Source organism: Mesocricetus auratus, unplaced genomic scaffold, assembly GCF_017639785.1.
Source record: "Mesocricetus auratus isolate SY011 unplaced genomic scaffold, BCM_Maur_2.0 Super-Scaffold_100691, whole genome shotgun sequence".
Lineage (NCBI taxonomy): Eukaryota > Metazoa > Chordata > Mammalia > Rodentia > Cricetidae > Mesocricetus > Mesocricetus auratus.
Genome location: NW_024429267.1, coordinates 34,964,704 through 34,984,119, shown reverse-complemented (window position 1 = coordinate 34,984,119; position 19,416 = coordinate 34,964,704). Strand labels below are relative to the sequence as shown.

At 45.6% G+C, this 19,416-nt stretch overlaps 1 protein-coding gene across 16 annotated transcripts in view; it reads left to right on the top strand.

Annotated features, from left to right (window-relative positions):
• Positions 1 to 19,416, top strand: part of Zbtb38 (zinc finger and BTB domain containing 38) — a 95,139-nt gene that overhangs the window by 34,345 nt on the left and 41,378 nt on the right. For 5 of the 16 annotated variants that reach the window (XR_005874968.1, XM_013121007.3, XM_013121006.3 and 2 more), the window contains one exon: positions 1,014 to 1,117. Coding sequence is in view for 1 of the 16 variants with exons in the window: in XM_040740351.1 (XP_040596285.1) it covers positions 1,200 to 1,217 (18 nt within the window). In the remaining 15 variants the exon portion in view is untranslated. The other 11 variants (XR_005874969.1, XR_005874971.1, XR_002385040.2 and 8 more) reach the window with 9 other exon arrangements.

Here is a 19,416-nt window from a genome sequence, read left to right as displayed (position 1 = left end):
TTGCAGCCTCGGCCTCCTGCTGCTCCTGCAGCCCTCGGTCTGTTGGGACAACTCAACAGTCCGCCGCCCGCCGTTAGACACTTCTTTGCAGGTTAAGCTGATAAACAACCTGAGATTTTAGCCTGTCTGCGGTTCCACTTTATAACTCCGACTTCGCGGAGGGTAAGTGCCTGATTCCATTCTGGACTTTGGGCCTGATTGAAAATCCCTTCTAATGATCTATTCTAGATGATATGCGTTTATGTACTGTATACCTATGTGAAAGGTTGAACACTGTTCTAACTGGGAAGCTCAAGTGCTCGCTCCGGTTCCCGTGGCTGGAAAGAAGGGGAGTTTTGTTGTGGTTCCAGAGAAACTTCTAGTGACTTACTGTAGCTAAGATCAAAGAGCAGAGTTTCTGTTTTGTGACAGGGTCTCGCTAAGGAGCCTAGAACGTTCAATAAGCACGCAACCCAGGCTGGTTTTGAACTTGCAGTGGTCTGCTGACTGCTAGGATTACAGACTTCTTCTGCACCGCCTGACAAACCAGTGTTTTTCCAAGACCAAACAACGCATGCATTAGTAGAATCCCTTTGGTGGGTCATTGCTGAAAATCGTTTAAAACATTAGAATATAAGGTACCGTAGAAAAGACAAAAATAAGAGTAAGCACTGCACGTAGAGAAGATGTGTATTGGCTAATGAAGCCTCTGGCTTATATAACATGATTTGTAAAAAAAAAAAATGGGTCACTGTCAAAAAGAGCCTTTAAGACCCCAAGTTAGTGTTTTGCACTCAAATTAACCAGGGTTTGAGCCCCAGAGCTCACTTAACTGTGTGACCTCCAGCAACAGGTTGGTGGCAGTGGGTCAATGTTCCCTACGACTGAGGGGGATTACAGAGCTTACCCATCCTCTGACTGCCCTTAGTGCATTCAGGAGGCGCTCCCCATATACTGACTGCAATTACTTGTGTGGCAGCAATACTGAATCCTAGAAACTAGTCCTGAAACTCTGCACTTTTGTCTCCTCTTAGATCTTGATGTGAAGGAGATGGAGGACTCAGAAACGAGGATTCCCAAGTGATTTCTGCCAAGGCACAGAAACTAACTCTGTCAAGGCTGGTGTGTTCTAACTGAGGTAACAAAAATGTGCGTCTTCCCTTAAGCTACATGAAATAAGAAATGGCAGTTTTTGAAAGATTCCTGAAGGTGTCTGAATCATGATCTCTACCTGCCAGGTTTGTGTACTGCAAAATTTCCATGACTCTCAACAGTCTGTTATTGAGATCACGTGGTGTGCCAGGCCCCTGTGGCGAGGGAGATCCAGAAAACAGGGCTTCAAGACAACTGACTCCTCGTGTTAGTTCTGTAGGTAGCTTTTATGAGCTTTTGTACATGTCTTGATAGATCGGTGGCTTCCTCAAGTCATAAGGACCCCCAAAACATGACAGAAGCCCAGAGAGTTCAAATGAGTTTTTATTGTTACCTCCAGTGGGTTGAGGTCAAGGCAGGACTATATTTCCCAGATGCATAGCCAGCCTCTCCACTCGACATAGGGTGAACCCTCTGTGAGCTGTGGGTGCACAAGCCTGAAGAGACAGTTCCAGTTCTCACATAGATGTATTGGCAGCCCAGCACACTAAGCTCTACCTTGGAGGCGGTTACAAAGGCCTAGGTGGTGGCAGTAACAAGTCCCATTTGTCAAATGGTTGTATGTGTTTATGTGCCAGACAGTGTGTTAATAATTTACTCCTGAACGGTACTAAGAGTTGAGGAAGAAGAGGTTTAAAGGACTGAGATGAAAAACGGTGGCGGGTCGTGGAAGGCTGGGCAGCCAGCTCACTTTTCTGGTATATTCTGTATACACAGTGCTTTGCTGGGGCCACAGAGTTAAACGGCGGTCCTCCAGAAGCTTGCAGTCTAACTTCTACCTGAAGTCCAAAGAGGCAGAATTGGAGGGCCAGGCCCCTCAGTTGTGACTCTCTCTTACTGCTGGTGCAGCAGCCGCACAATGCCCACTGACACAGGAACAGGCTACAATAACGGGCATTTCAAAGTCCTTGCTTTTCAATCTGAGTTTTCTTTATTTTCCACTTTTAATGTCTATTAAACTTATGCTTTCAATTTATACACAATATGCTGGCCTCTGGGTTCATTTATTTTTTATTGAACTTCCCTGAGATTCTTGGGTGTTCAAAAAGATTATTATACTTTTATAATTATATTAGTCGTGTCCAGTCTTTTAGCAAGGAACTATTTGTCCAGATGTCAGTGGTTTTCTGTTGGTAATCAACTTTAAGAATGTTGGAGATTGACTTATGCCATTTTCATTTTCAGACTCTTAAAATCTAATTTGAAATATTTCATTTTTCCATTCCTGTCACTTGCAATGGAGGCCTTTTTCATTTTTATTTGTAGCCCATAGGCAGGGGAAGAGATGCAGTCTGACGAGAGAACTTTTCAATTCAAAACTATCTCTTTCAGCGTTGTAGAGCAGAGGACTATGGGCATTCTAAAATAAAGGAACTGAAGAAACACAAACACTTTTGTTTGGTTAATGCCATAGGAAGCCAAAGGCGGCCCCAGGAACTGCAGTAAGCACTAGAAATCAGATTGCGTGACCTGACTGCCGCTTGTTACAGCATAGGTCTCATATAAAAAGAAATGAGATCACAAGTGTCCACATGGTTCGTGCATTTATGAAGTTCCGTAAATGTTATGCAGCAAATATTTAAGTAGCTGCCGTAAGTATGACCCTGCTAGAGGGACTAGGGAATTCAGCAGAAAAACAACTGGCATTTCTCTCTCAGACTGTTAATAGCACATGAAAAAACAACAAGAAATACACACACACATATGCACATGCACACACTCACTCCTCTGTGTGTGTGTGTGTGTGTGTGTGTGTGTGTGTGTCTAGGCAGCAAATGTAAAAAGAAATCATTGTGGTAATTTGAGGAGGCATTTGAAATGGGAATAGAGGAAGAGTGAGAAAGCATGGAGCGTATTCTGTGAAAAGCATCAAGTCCAGTTGAGTTAGAACTGGTCTATACAGGCATCCAGGGGGAAATAGAACTGGAGAATATTTGTTGCTGAACAATAATGGTCTTGAATGCCAAGTAGGAAATTGGAAAGTGTTAATCAATGGTGTCATTAAGGCTCTTTGAACAAGGAAATGTCACGGCTGTGCATAGGAGCCTGCTCTTGTGCATAGCTTAGAGGAGGTTGGGAAAAGACCCAGGAAGAGGGCTGCTGCAGTCCACCAAGGGAAGGGGCTGGCCCGGAGTCGATGGTGTCCAGTCAGGGTTGTGAGGGGTAAGATGAGAAGAAACGGCAGTCAGCTGTCTCACTGGAGAAGGAGCTGGCATGGTATTCCCAGAGCCCTGGTGCCATGGTGACCCTGAGAGGGAGGTGACGAGTTGCATCCTGGGATTACTGTGTATAAAACACTGAAGCTGCTGTCTCTCACCCAGATGGGGCTCAGGACTCCATAGGGAGGGGAAGGCCAGCTCAGGGGTTGTTGGTGGACAGGAGGAAATGAAAAGGTGAGAGGAGGCTTTTCCTTACAGTAAAGGAAGAACTGATTGACTGTGGAGCTTTTTAAGAAAAGAAATGACCTGAGGAGACAGAAAGATTCCTGTCAAGAGAGCAAAGACCCTCAGAGAAGCCTCTGGAAAGTGGCTTTTGCTGGGCCCTGGAGTAGGGGGGATGGGCCCGAGAGTATGAGACTGACAGGAGGTTCTTTATATGTTCATGGGCATTTTGCTTTGCCCACAGTGTGGTATGTAATGTGATATGCACCATGAATACTAAGTGGTTTTGTTTGCACACATTTATAGCTTGCCCAAATCAAGAATAAATCTTGCATAAATCATTGACCCTAGCATGCTCCCAAACATACTTCTCATTACTAAATTCAGGTTGGTAAATGTGGTTTTGATAGTGTATTCCATTATCAGCAGACAAATCAGAGAATCTCTCCTAAAGAATGAATTAACAAAAAGAAACTTTCTGTTGTTGCAAAAAATTTCTAAAAGTAACTTAATTCTATTGCCTTTTACCATATATCTATTAAATAATATATCTCTTTTTCTGAGCATATGATCTTAATACAATGGAATGAGGATACTGGAGTCAGATAAAGCCAGTCTCATGGACTAGCTGGGCCGTTTTCCAGACTTGTGACTTAAGTGAAGTCCCTGTAAGTCTGAATTTTTCCATCCTAAGCTTATATTGGTCTATTTTGATACACAGATGTAAATTTATGCTAAGGTGGATCTGCACAAGAAGCTGTATCTTCCTGGTTCATTTTAATATATTTATTTTTCCCGTTCTACTGTTCTGTCATGTGTGTATTGAAGTGACCAGGAGTGTAGTATGGATCAGGCTTCATCAGGGCCATCTGGAGAGATGGCTCTAGTGGTTGCAGAGGACTTGAGTTTGGTTCCCAACACCTACATGGCGGTTCACAAGGGACTGTATCTCCAATCCCAAGGGATCCGGTTCCCTCTCTGGCCTCCTCGTTTACTAGGCATGCACGCAGGGCACATACATCCATGCAGACAAAACACTCATACATGTAAAATAAAACCAGATCTTTTAAAGGAAAATTGTTATACATAAATAAGTAAGTAAAAAGACTTCACCTGGGCATCTGATCTACATGTAGATTTCTGGGCCCTGAGACTGTCTGATTTAGTAGGTTTGGGGTGGAACCAGGGAATCTCTGTTTTAAACAAGAATTACCATGACTGCAGGTGAAGATTACCAAATGGCAATTTCTAAGAAGCAGAAGAAAGAATAAGCCTAACACTTGAAGTGCTGGTTCAGATCCTGTTTCAATAAGAGATGCGTCTGTGCTCAAAAGCTTCTTGTTTATATAATCCATGTGGATGGATGGATGGATGGATGGATGGATGGATGGATGGATGGATATTTGTAATCAGTGTAAGCACAGTCCCCTTCCCAAACCTCAGTGTGTCTGTGTGACCCCAGAAGTCTCTAAGAGGATTATAATGGGCTCCTACATGCAAATGAGGATTTCCTCTTTTAGAAACACACCGCACTTTCTGCTTAAGCATGCGTCTTCTGGTCTTGTGGTCCCTGACATGACTCAAATAGCCATTTTCTGTACTGCCTCAGTGCTGAATCACACATCTGTTTGATGGAAGTGTCACCGTCATACCCTCTTAGTGCTTGCTATTGAATCACGCCTTCCGTATGTGTTCACCCTTCCTATGGCTTAACTGAGTTTCACGTTTGCCTTAATGGGAAATGCTGGAAGGATCAGTCTGCTAATGTGGATGACTGAAGGGCAGCCTGAGTGGAGTTGTTCCCAGGCGGGCATTAGAGCCCTGGCTGTCCTCAGGGCCTGTGCTAACTGGGGTGAAGAAAACAACCCTGACCTTCATCCTCCCACCCACCCACATCAAGGTCTAGTGACTCTGGAGTGTCCTTAGGCCCCATTCACTGTGAGTTGACTTTTTGCACAGACACGCCCTTTCCTAAACAGAAATATACTTCCGAGTGAATTCCTACCCTGCTTTGGTATCTCTTTAATTTCTCAGCATTTGTCTTTGTCTTTTTGTTTCTGCATTTTTTTTTCAGGAACCCAATTAAAAGAGGTTTTTGTTTGTTTTTCGATAGAGCTGACTACTTTAAGATTATAGAGTTTCTGGCGAAATACTCTGCACGTCTCTTCAGAAATCCTTGTCAGCGTGGTTTTCTTTTGTAAAGTTTAAATAGAAGTTTTCCTTTTAATCCGAACAACCATCTTGCATTAAAAATAACGTGTTTTTTTCCCACGGGGCTCCCTTGCTCAGGGAGATAGTAAAAGCTCTGGTGGTTAGTCACTGTGGCACTCAGCAGACAAATACTTTGGGAAGCAAGATTTACATTACTGGTAGAAAAGAGGGTTCTCTGTGTCTGGAGTGCCCCCAGAAGATACCCTGTTTGTTGTGTGCAGGTCCTAACCTGGTGGCCATTTTCTGTACTGAGTCCAGGGTGAAGCTCCGCCCACTCTGCAGCCTATGAGCGTGTTTTCTAAAATGAAAGCACAGGCAGAAACTGGCGTAAGTAGCATAGCCTGTGTTTAGATTATTTTTAGATACATACTTAAAGTACCGTTGCTCTAAACAGCGTATTGCAGGCTTGTTATCTGTGCTGGGCTAGGGGTTTGAAGGGTTTTACCATGTAAAGTGCAGATAAATTCTCCCTAAAATGTGTGAGCAGGGAAACTATTTAAATACCCAGAGAGTGCCAGAAACATACATTCTGAGTTTTGTTGTTGAGAGAAAGTCTCTCAGTTTAGCCCAGGCTGTCCTCCAACTTATGATCTTCCTGCCTCCGCCTCCCCAGTGCTGGGATTACAGACTTTCACTACCACACATATGATACCTGATGCATTCTGCTTTAATCAAAGTACCTTCAGGGTGAAATTGGCGTACGTCACCCAAATGTAGTTAGTTCTTCATACTCTTCTCCCACTCCTGACCATTTTTCCCTGTTGATTCCCTCTGTCTAGGCTATTATGCACCCGTTTGTCGGCTGGCCAGAATTTCTGTGGCCTTTCCATAGTTGCAAAGCCACGTGTGTCTCCTCATTCCCAGACCTTCTTTGTGAGCTTGCTCAACAACTCTGCTAATCACCCAGGCTTCCCAAGCTCTGGAAGGAAGTGGCTTTTACAACCCCAGGAGACCTCCAAGGCCTATGCGACCATACCTGGCCTCCCTCCAGTAATCACTGTGCTGCTAACAGTGATTTCAAACTGGAAACATGGAGGAGGAATTGTGGGAGATGGAAATGTGTACGTGGAGAAAGTCTGAACATCTGGGGCTCAGCCCCAAGCAGATGACTCTGTACATTGATACAGTGTGTCTAGAACTCCGTGGGAAACCGTAGCAAAGGTTGTCAGTTGAAGGTAGCAAGGAGGTGACAGCAGAGCCAGGCAAAAGCACCAGAGTCCTCTTCCAGGAATTCCCAATGCAAAGTGACACTCAGACTATGCTCCAGACCAAGGGAGTCAGGTCTGTGTCCCCATGCATCTCTAGAGAGGACACTGGCCTCCTAGTATTGACTTCTTTTGTTCCATGGAGCAGTTTTGATTTGTGTCTCAATGGATGTGCTTTATTGTTGTGTCCCATTGTCTTGAAGCTCCAACTGCTCCATTCTCAAGGTCTGTCTTTTTGTCCTTGTCATATTAGGACACAGTGAGTTACTGGGATGATGTCAACTGGGAGCCCTCTAACACAGCACTGAGCTAAATAAATTCCTGTGTGTTACTCAGCCATTACTGTTCCCCAATACAGCACCCTCGGATGAGAAGCGTGACCTCTTTCTTTTAAAGGGAGTGTGGGTAGATCTTGAGAGGTTGACCGCCTCTTGCAGCTGAGTAGACCCCTTCATGAAAACGCAGTTAAAGTGAGGAGTATGCTCCCTGCACTCTGCCTCCCGGATTCGTGTGTTTAGAAAGTTTCCCATAGGACCAAACAGACTAGAGGGATGCTGAAAAACTAGAATGTCACCCAGATGCATTCCATGCAGGGGGCACTGTGAGCATTAAATGTGGGCTGGTGGGAGAGGGTAGGGCATAGTGGGACTGTGGCCAGCCAGAGAGCATTAGACCTTTATTTTAAGGTTTGTTTTATTTCTTAACTATATGTATATGTGTGGGTATGTGAATATGAATGTAGGCACCCACTTTTATACTAGATGAGTCTGACCCCTCTGGAGCTGGACTTAGAGGTAGTTGTAAGCCAACTGATGTGGGTGCTAGGAACCAAACTTGGGTCCCCTGCACAAGCAGTAGCTACTCTCAATCACTGAACCATTTATCCAGCCCGAGACTATTGAAAACCACTATGGGAACTTGGAGACTGGTATGCAGGCTGCTGGCGTCAGCTGTGGACTCTGCTGTGTCCTGACTGAGTCCCCCCATCAGGATCGCCACAGTGGCAGCCTGTACACTCGTTTCTGTAAAGCACTGGGCTTGAAAGTGTCCACGGCCCAATTCAAAGAAAGGTGATGGCCAATGATCTTCCCTCTTCTGTCACAGCACATAAATCTCCCACTTCATATATAACTATGCCCATTTCATGTGAGCAGAATAACTTCCTGTGAAGTCTGTAGCCAAAACCAACACATGTGGTTGTGCCGTCTTGAGAGGCATCAACCTTTATTAGGCTGCCAATACCAGGTGAAACAGGAGGAGCCCATCACAGGAAGTCCCTCCTTATCCAGGATGGGCACTCCCAAGGTGCGAAGGATGGAGCCAAGCCTAGCATCAGGTGGCGGGTACCAACAAAGGACAGCAGGCATCTCCTGACATGAGATTTAGGTGTTGACTTACTCAGCAAGGATGTTTACTAAGCTGTCAAGCAGCAGCTTCCTGAGTTGTCCTGGAATTGTACGAATTGTCCCCTCCCCTTCTATTAACACTTTATTGACTTTCACCCTAGAGTTTGAAATGCCTTCCCTTTCTCCTCAACATCTTTTAGTACCCCCATATCCTCTTGGTAGTGAGCGAGTTTCCAGCACAGAGCCTGGCACATAGAAAGTGTTCAATAAACGTTAGCTTTGGTATCACTGGCTTCGTCATCATCTCCAGCACAGTTATTATCACCTCACCAGAGACAGGGAAACTTGCTTTCCTTAGACTCCATTTAACACACTTGTGTAGGTGAACTCCCGCCATCTCCATTAGACACGAGTGAAGATGGAACACACATGTAAGACAGGGCTCTAGAATCTCATTTGTTTTGTTCACCTGCTTTTCTTATAGTTATCAGTCTTGTTTAGTAAGACTGTGGGGTCTGTGTCAAGCAGGGCCAGAATGTAGTTGTTCTAGGAATTTGCTCCAAGGGGTAATGATAGATGAAAAGCCATCAGAAAGTGCAAGCCATGCTGTTTGTTCCTCAGTGTGGTCCTTGGACTGGCAGTCGGGACCTAACCTGAGATCCTTGCCTCTTACATTATCCCAGACCCACTAGGTGGAAGAGTGTATCTGAGATCCCCATGGTGTCTGTGAGTTTAACCTTTGGGGAACATTGCCATAGACATTCTACCGAAGCACAGAGACAAACCTGTGCAGGCAAGTCTGTCAGCTTGCTAACTAGAACATGCTTGGGGACAGCATGCTTGGGGTGTGGGTTGGATTCTGCTTTAGAAATGCATGCTGGAGAGTTGGATTCTCAGTACAAATCAAATTCTGAAGACTGCTGTGGTGGTTTCCAAGAAGAGAGATGTTATGTGTGTCAGGGAAGTGAAATGAATGTTTAGAATGAGGTATTTTAATGGGGGAGTGTATCACTATAGAAATGAGGGGTGAGCAGGGCGGCGGTGGTGCACGCCTTTAATCCCAGCACTCGGGAGGCAGAGGCAGGCGGATCTCTGCGAGTTCGAGGCCAGCCCGATCTTCAAAGAGAGTTCCAGGACAGTCTCCAAACCCTGTTTCAGAAAAACCAAAAAATAAAAAAATGAGGGTGAGCTACTCCTTTGAAGGTGTTTGGGATGGGCCAGAACCAACCCCAGTGTTGGTGACTAGCAGTATTGCCTGACCCCAAAGAAACTACTCAAGTCAGAAATAATCCTGTTCTGCCACGGTTGCTTATCCAAACTTCACGAGCAAGGGTGGGGAGAAGAGAAAGCCACTAGTTCAGAGAAGAAATCTGAGCTTCATATCAGATTAATCCAATTTAGAAAATGAATTAAGTCTCTTCAGCCCTTCAAAGTTCTTGCCTATGTTTTGAAGGTGGCATAGTCATAGTGGCTCTGGTACTATGTGAGCCATCTGTAGTACTTTCAGGTGGCCTTTGCCCTGATGCTTAGCAGTACGGGGTCTCTCAGTGAGCACCAGGGCGTGCTTGGAAGTACCGCTGTGTATACGAATGGTCCCTGCAATGGTTCTGGTTTTTTTTTTTTTCTTCTCTGTCAACTGCTAGGGACCTCAGCTTGCAGTTCTGGACCCATGTGCCTCTTCCATTCATCCTTATGAGTTACTGCCATGATTGTTTTACTGGGTTGAATGGTGAGGCCTCCCAAAAGATATGCCTACAACCCAGAACCTGTGAACGAAACCTCATTTGGAAAAATGATCTTACAGATCATCATAATTAGGAACTTAAATGAGATCATCCTAGATGATCAGGCAAGCCACACATGAAGAAGAGAAGGCCATGAGAAGACAAAGGCAGATGTGGGGGTTCTGCAGACATAAAACAAGGAAAAAATGGGACCCACTGAAGCTAAATGCAACAAGTAAGGATTCTGCCCATACCCCACAGTCTTCAGAGAGATCCTGGTCCTGTAAACACCTTGACTGGACTTCTGGCCTCTATGTTGTAGAGAATGAGTTAGTGTCAAGGGTGTTAATTTGTTATCCCACCCTTAGGAAATGAGTTTAATGCCCCAAGCTAGCCTTGATCTGAAAGCATCCGGGCACTGGTTAAACTCACATTTACCCTTGACTATTCCAGCTCAGGGTGACAGCAAGAAGCAGAGCTTTTAATAAGGGTCTCCAGGTGGTTAGGCCTGCCTGTCCCTCTCAAGCTCCTTTGGAACTGTTCTTTCCATGCTGTTGTTTATCTTGGACAAAATCCATGACCCCATTTGCAGCTCCCACCCTATGCCAGTGCTACACAGCTCTGTACAGCTCCCTCCAGCAGCCGAGTCCACTATGGTGTGAGATGCAGAGACCCCTGCCTCCCACAGGCTACTAAGAGGGACCCACATTTCTTTACCCCTCCACACCAGCTCTTTCACGTGTGTGCATTCTTTCCTCTCTCCTCCAATTTCCAGGTCAGAGATTCCCCCACCCAGATGGCTTTCAAGCCTTTCTCTTCTCTCCACTAAGTAGTTAGTGCTGAAATCTTTGGGGCTCGAAGAAAAGTCCAAGTCCTCGCTGGCATGGGCACTCCCATCTGGGGCCCTGCCATTCTCCCTCCTCATCTTCCATCAGGCTCCGGGAAGCAGACACCCCCTCTGTCTATCCCTCTTTGGATGTGTCATTCCATTTCCTGACTCCGTGCTGCTCAGTCCTCTTCCTAGAGTTGAATGCTGTTTGCCCTCTTGGCTCCTCCAGGATTTAGCTCCTTCCCCTTTCTCTGAGTTTCCCAAACTCAGTTTAGGTTCTCTCCTCCTCAGCCCTGGACATCCATGAACAGCTTCTCTGATAACCATATGGGGGTTTCTGCAAGCCCATCAATTCCCATGAGTCAGCTCCTCCTGGGGGTGGGTTGTAAAGAAATCAAGGAACCCAAAAAGGCAAGAGAAGGAATCAACATTGTCTCAGATACTTGTTTAAAAAAAAAAAACTACATGTTTTAGGGAGTCAAAAGGAAATGGCAGTTTATGTTTACTAATGTTGAGATCACACACACAAAAACATTTTTGAAAAACAGAGCCACATGACCAAGACTGATTTCTGTTCTTCCCAGGTATAGGCTGTATGGTGCTAGGACTTCAGTCTGACTTTCCTGAGCCTTAGGGTGTCTTTTGGAAAGGAAATATCATCTCATAGCCCCAAGGACATCATGTGAGGGAAAATGAGTTGGTGTGTATGAAAGTGACTTGTAAATGAGACAGGAACAAACAGTATGAATATGGCTAGGTGCTCTTGTCTTTGCTCTGTGTTTGAGTCCAGAAAGTTGACTTTGGAAGGAGTCGGGATGGAGAGGGAGGTATTCTGCTTGGTAAGCAGATACGGGAGCTGAAACAGTTGCAGACAGTCGGCAGGGAACAAGGATGCTGGGGAAGGGTTTGAGAAACTGGAGGAGACAGGGATTTAGTCGAGCATTTATTGGAAGAGTGACTAGACAGGTGATGCTTTTAGCATCTGTACGTCATTAGCTCCCGGGAGGGTGAAATCGTGCTCTCTCATTCCGAGGCTGTTCCAGGCAGCCCTGTAGCTTTCCGAATCTGAAGTCAAGAACTCACTCACCTCATGTTCGAGTGCTTTAGTGTCCACAGCTGCTGCTCAGGGTCCCTCACTGGCAATGTACCTTCAGCCTCCCTCTTCATTCCTATCCTGAAAGATGGAGAAATGTGTCCTAGGGTGTAAAGAGAGGCTTTTTCCTTGAGAGAAACCTTCCCGCCAGCCTGGTTCTAGAGCCGCATCAGTCCCAAATAAACACACAGGAGGCTATATTAATCATGAAGCTGTTGGCCTTGCTTGTTTCTTACTAGCTAGCTCTGACTTAAGTAATTACCCCATAATTGTTAATCTAAGTATGTCTCTTACCGGAGAAGTTTCCGGGCTTTCTACCCCATGGCGTTACATCTCGACTCCTGTGTTTCTCCTTCCCAGAGTTCTCCTTGACTCCTAGTCCCACCTATCTAGATTCCTATTGGCCAGCAGTGCTTTATTGACAAATGCACAGAACTTCCCCCAACACTAGGGAGTCACAAATAAACAGTACTGACCTTCAAAAGCAATTTGGGTAGGTGCAAGAACATTTCTCTCTAGCTATCTTCATGTCTTTTGGTCATCACCATCCAAATGGAAGCAGGGATCCATGTAGCACATTTAAACAGCAAGTGGATGTGTTCTTCAATATGTCAGCAGGTAAAAAGGGAAGGGACCAAATGAACACATTTAATAGAATAAGAATAAACATGAAATTTTGAGTTTCACTTGCAAAATTCCGTCCTGCATGTTTTGAACTCAGAGCTGGCAGAAAAGGAAAAAAAAAGCCCATATGCTGTCCTCTAAAAGTACATACCTACCCCAAATAAAGCCAGGCAACTGCACTTGTTTGCTGGCCTCTGCTGTGTGCTTATCTCCCATCTGGTCCGGCACTCCAGAAGCAATGTGGGCAGGCTTCCTGAGGTCAGGCAGTTTCCAAGGTCAGAAAGCACAGCTCCGGCAGAGCCGTTAGTGGAGCCTGGTGCAGGGAGGCCTATGAAGCCAGAAGTCTGAGACCTGTTTTGCTGCCCACGTGAGACCCTTGGCTTTATTTTCTTCAGAAGCGAATGGTCGGAGGAATTAAGATTATAGTAAGGAAAGGAAAATCCCCAAACGGGTGTGGTGGAACAGGGGTTACATTTGAGATCCCGTGGGTTCCTCCCATGAGTGGAGCAGCCTCAGTCTCCTGAACAGGCTCTGGAATCTCTGGCAAGTGAAGAATGAATTCAAGTGTGGGCTCCCCCTGTACCTTTGAGTGTCTAAAGCAAACCGCTCCATTCCATTGGAACAATGCTTGTGCATCTGCCTTTCTTGTTTTGAGAAACATTGGGGGAATGGATTTGCCAGCTGGGCAGGACGGAGTGTTTCTTTGGGTGTTTAGCACCATCTTGTAGGCATTGCACTGTGAACCGGAAGTGGGCTTTGGTCATCAGCTGTGACACAACAAGAGACACAGCCCTGACAAAGCTTTCACCAGGGAAGGACTTTGCTCAGGAAACTGTGTTAATGAAATTGGCATACAGCAAGTAAGTTAGAAGAGCTAGAGAAGAGCCCAGGCTCTATAGTAGGCAGGACCCAACTCTGCCTTCAGAGGAGAAAGGTAATCAATTAGGAAGAGAAAGGTTGGTCCGACTGAGCAAGGCGACTTGGGATTACTGCTTAACCCAGTGCTTGAAGCATGATATACAACAAAGTGCACAACTGTGCTAAACCTCAAACTGAACCCAATTTTTATTTTTTTTTACTGAACAAACTGCAAGCAAATTAATTTATCAGTATTTGAAAGAAAATATTCTGTAAGCTAAATCTCAATCAAACTGCTAAGATCTTAGGTCCCTAGGTCCCAAGACTGCACTCTAGAAATCCCTCCTGCATGAAGACAAAGACACAGAGACAGTCTGTGGAGAGTCTGAAAGGAGATGCTCAGGTAATGAGACACAGTGTCGGGAAGGGAAAGGCTGCTCCCACTGAAAGGTATAGAAACCCCAGACAGGTAATATTTGGTCTTGTCAGTGTCTGTTCCTAAATTCATAGCCAAATCTGAGTGAGCCTCTCACCTAAGAGGCAAAGTGCTCGTCATGGGGATGTACTGATCCCAAAAGCGCCCTCCTTACTCGGCCTCCTTCCTAGCACTAATAAGTAGTTAAATTAAAAGGGTTGTATAGCTGGGCAGCGGTGGCAGCACATGCACACGGGAGGCAGAGGCAGATGGATCTCAGAGTTTGAGGCCAGCCTGGTCTACAGAGTGAGTGCCAAGACTGCCAAGACTGTTACACAGAGAAACCCTGTCTCGAAAAATGGAGGGGTATTAAACTGCAATGCCTTTTTGCTTCCGCCTAGAAGAAACACTAATAGAGCTGGTATTCTGCCACTAGTGCTATTTGGCCACTTAAGAAACTGTGATACAAAGATCTAAGAAACTCAGTTAAATCATCACAGAACCAGGGTCACCTAACCCAAGGTCAGACTCCTACAGTGCCAGCCTGACTCAGCCTGAATTCTCCTTTGGAATAAGCCCACCTGTGAGTGGACTCCTTCTAGGCATTAAGGGCCTGTCTGTTCCCCTGATTAGTGACTTTCATCCCTACCATTCCTTCCCTATTAGCCCGTCTGTTGATAACCCCTGTGTTAGATGCAACAGGCAGTAGGCATTGAAACAAAAGTAGGTGAAAAATAAAAACTGAAGTGATAGTCAACTGCCATATGCTACTTTTAGGTTTGTATACTTTAAGAAAATGAGTTAAGAAGTTATGGAAAGTCTGATTCTTCTTAAATGTTTTGCCAGGGCCACCTGTGGAACACATGACACCTTTGACCACAAAAGAGAACTGACCCCTTTCTGGTGGGTACAAGCCCATGTGAGGTAATACTTGACCAAGTAGTAGGCTTGGTAGTATGTGGTTTATACACAGCTTACCACTGTGTATAAAGTGTACCTCTGAGGGCACACGGAAGCCCTGTCTAAGTCCAGGCATTCCAAACATGGCAGTGGAGAAAAGGCTGACATTCTACAAACCCCTGGGACTCCAGTCCCCAGTACACATCACTCTCTGCAACCCAAGAGACAAGGAAATATAAGATCTTTCCTTTGAGATTCATTTACTTTATTTCATGTGTATGTGTGTTTTGCCTGCATGCATTCATGGGCACCACGTGTGTGCCTGGTGTCCACACTGGTCAGAAGAGGGTGGTGGATCGCTCAGAACTCTGGTTATAGATGGTTGTGAGCTGCCGTGTGGGTCCTCGGGATGAAACCTGCAAAAGAAACAAGTTCTCTTCACTGCCGAGTCATCTGTCTAGCGCCCAAATCTAAGTTCTTCATGTTCCTGAATTTGAAATGAAAATCGCAGTTTTTAACTCAGTCTGTGATTTGAACCCCAGCTCTGCCATTCACAAGCTAAATGACCTTAGCCAAGCTCTGCAGCCTCTCTGACTCTGTCTTATTGTTTATAAAATGAGATTGCCATTGGTACCAGCAAGAAGGTGCAGCAGAAGTGCTTCCTATATAAATCTCAGACCTGAGTTTAAGTCCCTGAACCCCCATTAACAGCCAGATGCAATGACACACATCTGTAATCCTAGGGGGAGATGAGAGGTGGGGACAGGAGAATTGCCCAGAAGTTGAAGGGGCAGCTAGCCCAGAATAGCAGCAGCAGAAAACTGTAAGGGAGGCTCTGCCACAGCAAGGTGCAGAGAGAGAACCAGCTCCCAACAGATGTCCTCTGACATCTACTTACATACAAATAGTTAAAAGAAAGAAAGCTGCAATGAAGCTTACTGGGTTAATGTATGTAGTGTGTACAATGCTGCTGGACACAAAGATTATGCGTGGTAGGTATTGGGCACAGCAGATGGATGTTATATTCGCCTGATTGTCTTCCTGCCAGCAGACAAGTTTTCGGTGGGGATTTTGATGCATTTATGAGGAATGTGAATGCCATTGTACAGTAATACTCAGAAAAGATGCCAAGTGGGGCTCCAGTATAAACATGCAGGAGACACAGTAACTTATTTCATAAAGTAGTCTACTTCTGACTTGAGGGCACACCATAATGTCCCGAAAGATCTGTATAGCAAAGCGCACAGTAGGACACAAGAAGCATGACGGCCTAAGACCTATCTCCCGAAGTCCTGACATAGCATCAGTGGCACTGCGGATTCTTTTTGTGGTCCCACTACTGCATCTAATTGCATTCTTGTGCTGAGCACCGCCTCGGTAAGCACGTATTGCCATGCATTTTCCTTCTAGCTGTTAGTTGCCTTGCAGGGGAAGACAGCTCACATGCGTCTTTAGGGTAGGTCATATCCTGGGCACTGGAATGCACAGGTACCCACAGTTTCCATAACCCAGAAGTAGGTCACAGGCACTGCACAAGCTCCAGGTGAGCTGTTCCTCAGTAGAGAAGGCAGGGACTGGTGGTCAAAAGGAATTTAAAAGTGGTTACAGGGTGTGGGAAACTGTGAGTCCAGAGAGAGGATGCCACGTGGAATGTTAGTCCTTTACATACATTTAATGTCAACGGCACATGCACACTGATAAGTTTACTAAAAAGTGTTAAAGAAATTCTTAAAACTTTTGAGACAGAGTCTTACTGTGTGGCTCTGACTGTCCTGGAGCTCACAGAGATCTCCCTGCCTCTGCCTCCTCAGTGCTGGGATTAAAGGTGTGCACTGCCTCACAGAGCCTGGAAATTAATTTTTAGATTTGTTGCCAATGCATTGTAGGTATCTGAAACAATAACCCAGTCCCTGGGCTTTAAACACAATGTTACCATAGAACTTAAAGGACTGACCTCTCCTTTCCTTGAGGTGGACAGCGTTAACTTGGTATGGAAATAACCCCAAATGACATTGGTTAAAGCCTTGGTTTCCAGGTGGTGGACTTTGGGGAAGCAATTGAATCCCAAGGGCTCTGACCTCAGCTGCTGAATCCACAGATGGATTCATAATCTGATGGCATTGCTAGGAGGAAGTGTGGGGACAAGAAAATTGGTCAAGAAATAGGTCAGCATGCTCTGTCTCACCCCTGGCACCTCTTTCTGGCTCAGTGTGCTCCCTGGCTGCCATGAAGTGAACAGCCTTTCTCTTCCATGCTCTTCCTCCGTGGTGTCTGCCTGGCCAAACATGGACAGAAATTAACCCATGGACCAAAATAAGTCTTCCCCTCTTTAAGTCATTTTCTTATGCATTTGTCACAGAGAAAACAAACTAACTCAATAATGCTTTCATCACTGTAAACTTGTGTGTTTTTAGCTTGTGTGGGTAGAATATCTTTGTGGGTTATGGATAGCCCTGGCTTCTCATATGCAGCTCAGCTCTCATAATGTAACCTGACTGGCAAATCCCCAGAAATGCTCATTTGTGGGAGTGGGTTTGTGTTTCCTTTTCCCAAGTCAGACAGCCTTCTTGACTGTCTTTCACTAGGGTGTTTTCCCCCCAGTAGCACAGGAGGAGATAGCAGAACTTGCTCATGCTGCCCCGTTGCTGTTCCCTGAAAGCTGGGACTAGAACCAGGCAGGCATAGCTAGTTGCTAAATGCTGGTGCCGTAATAAAGGAAACATTAGTGGCAATTGCAGAGCTGAGCAGTCTGAGAAACTGAGAGACAGTCTCAACCCTCCTAGAATTGTTACTCTAGTAAATGTAGTAAGGCATACATTTACCAAGTAACTTTTATCTAGTCATAAGTACTAAAAAGGTAGGGGGAGGCTGCATGCCAAGAGTATGTGCAGATGGGTGGTTTGTGGGAGAAGGGAAGGAAGGAGGTGTTGGACGGAGACCAGGGTGGCTTGCTAACTGAGCTGGAAGGTTTTCCAGGCTTCAGGAGCAATATGTAAAAAGGGATAGTTAGAGTGACTGAACAAGAGGTCCAATTGTAAGGAACTTAATATGCTTTTGTTAAGATACTGGCATCCAAATACAAAACTCTAGCTCCTCATTGGCCAGGAGACTCTTCCCTCTCTCATGTCGGAGGCTCATACTAGAAACTGACCCCCCCCTTTTGCAGGATTTCTCTCTTATGAATTCTTCTGAGGCTTTCCACAGCTGATCTCATACTATACTCTGACCTGAGCCTCCTCGCCCCTCTGTGTCACTGGCCTATAGTGAGAGGGTCAATCTACACTCTTGTTCTTAGGTCAGGGGACACACTCAAGCCCAGCTTCCTGAGGCCTTCCTTCAGGTCAACAAATCCTGGCTGTGCGGACACTTTCCGGGCTGTGGGGCAAATACTGACTGATGACATGGCAAGCTACACCTGGAAATACCTATGGTACAGCTGCTGTGTACACCTGGACTGCTAGGAGGGTTCCTAGGCCCAGAGCCTTCATCAAGGCCCGCTGTCTGGCAATGCGCAGATTGTCCTGAAGACCGCTGCTAGGGTAATTCTCTGGCACTCATCCTCCTCTGCCCCACCTGGGCCCTCTCCAGCACATCCTTCAGTAGCTTTCAGAGGTCCTGTCTGTGACTCTCGATGACTGTATGACAGCCCTTCTGCTTAGAGCCTTAAGGGGCTGTCTCCACAAACTGCTTCAGCAATGTGATATATGTGCAGTTTGGACTCAGCACCCTTTTGTGTGTAGAACAAGTACCTTCTTGCAGACCCTGGTATGCATGAGTAACTGCTATGGGCTCTATTTCCCCTTCTCTCCTGTGGGCATGACAATGACATCAGCTTCTGCATCTCAAGCCTTGCCTCTGTTCATTCATTTGGTCCTACCAGTGTATAGTAAGTAATCCTTTCATTTTATCTGGCAGAACCCTAGGGTCTCTCAAAGGGCATTAGATGAATTAATATGCATAGTGCATCACAACCTGAAATGTATTGACTAAAATGGTGTTATCAAAGAAGATTTGGGGACTGGAGGATAGCTCAGTGGTTAGGAGCGCTTTCTGCTCCTCCAAAGAAGTCAGGTTTGGTTCCCAGCACACACACATCAGGTGGTATTTAAATGCCTGTAACTCCAGTTCCAGGAGATCCAGCGGCCTCTGCTGGACTGCACAGTACTGCATCCATGCCATACGCATAAACTCATGTAGGTACACACGTACACATATAAATAAAAATAAGTGAATCTTTTTTAAAAACTATTTGAAAATTCACATAATATACCCCAATTGTGTTTACTTCCCAGACCTCCCAGGTCCACCCCCCCCACACACACCTTGCAGCCTCTCTCCAATGAAAAAAATTTTTAAGTCCAATTTGTGTTGTCTGTATAGTCACTGGGGCATGGTCAAGAACTTAGAAAACAGAGTGGATTTGGAGAATTTAGAAGATGAAGATTGTAATCAGCAATAACTATCTTTATGTAGTACTGATTTCTGCTAGTAAGTATTCACCAAGGGCCTTCTCTGTGTCAGGCACTATTCTAGGTGCATAGGACACATCAGTGAAGTCATAAACGCTTGCTGCCCTCTGGGGCTTAAATTCTGGCAAACAGATGGGTGGTAAATATAAGTGGTGTGCAGAGTTGGAATGTGCCGTGTGCTGTGGGAGTCAGGAAGCAGTGGGGGTGGCTGGAGACGAGTGTGCAGGAGA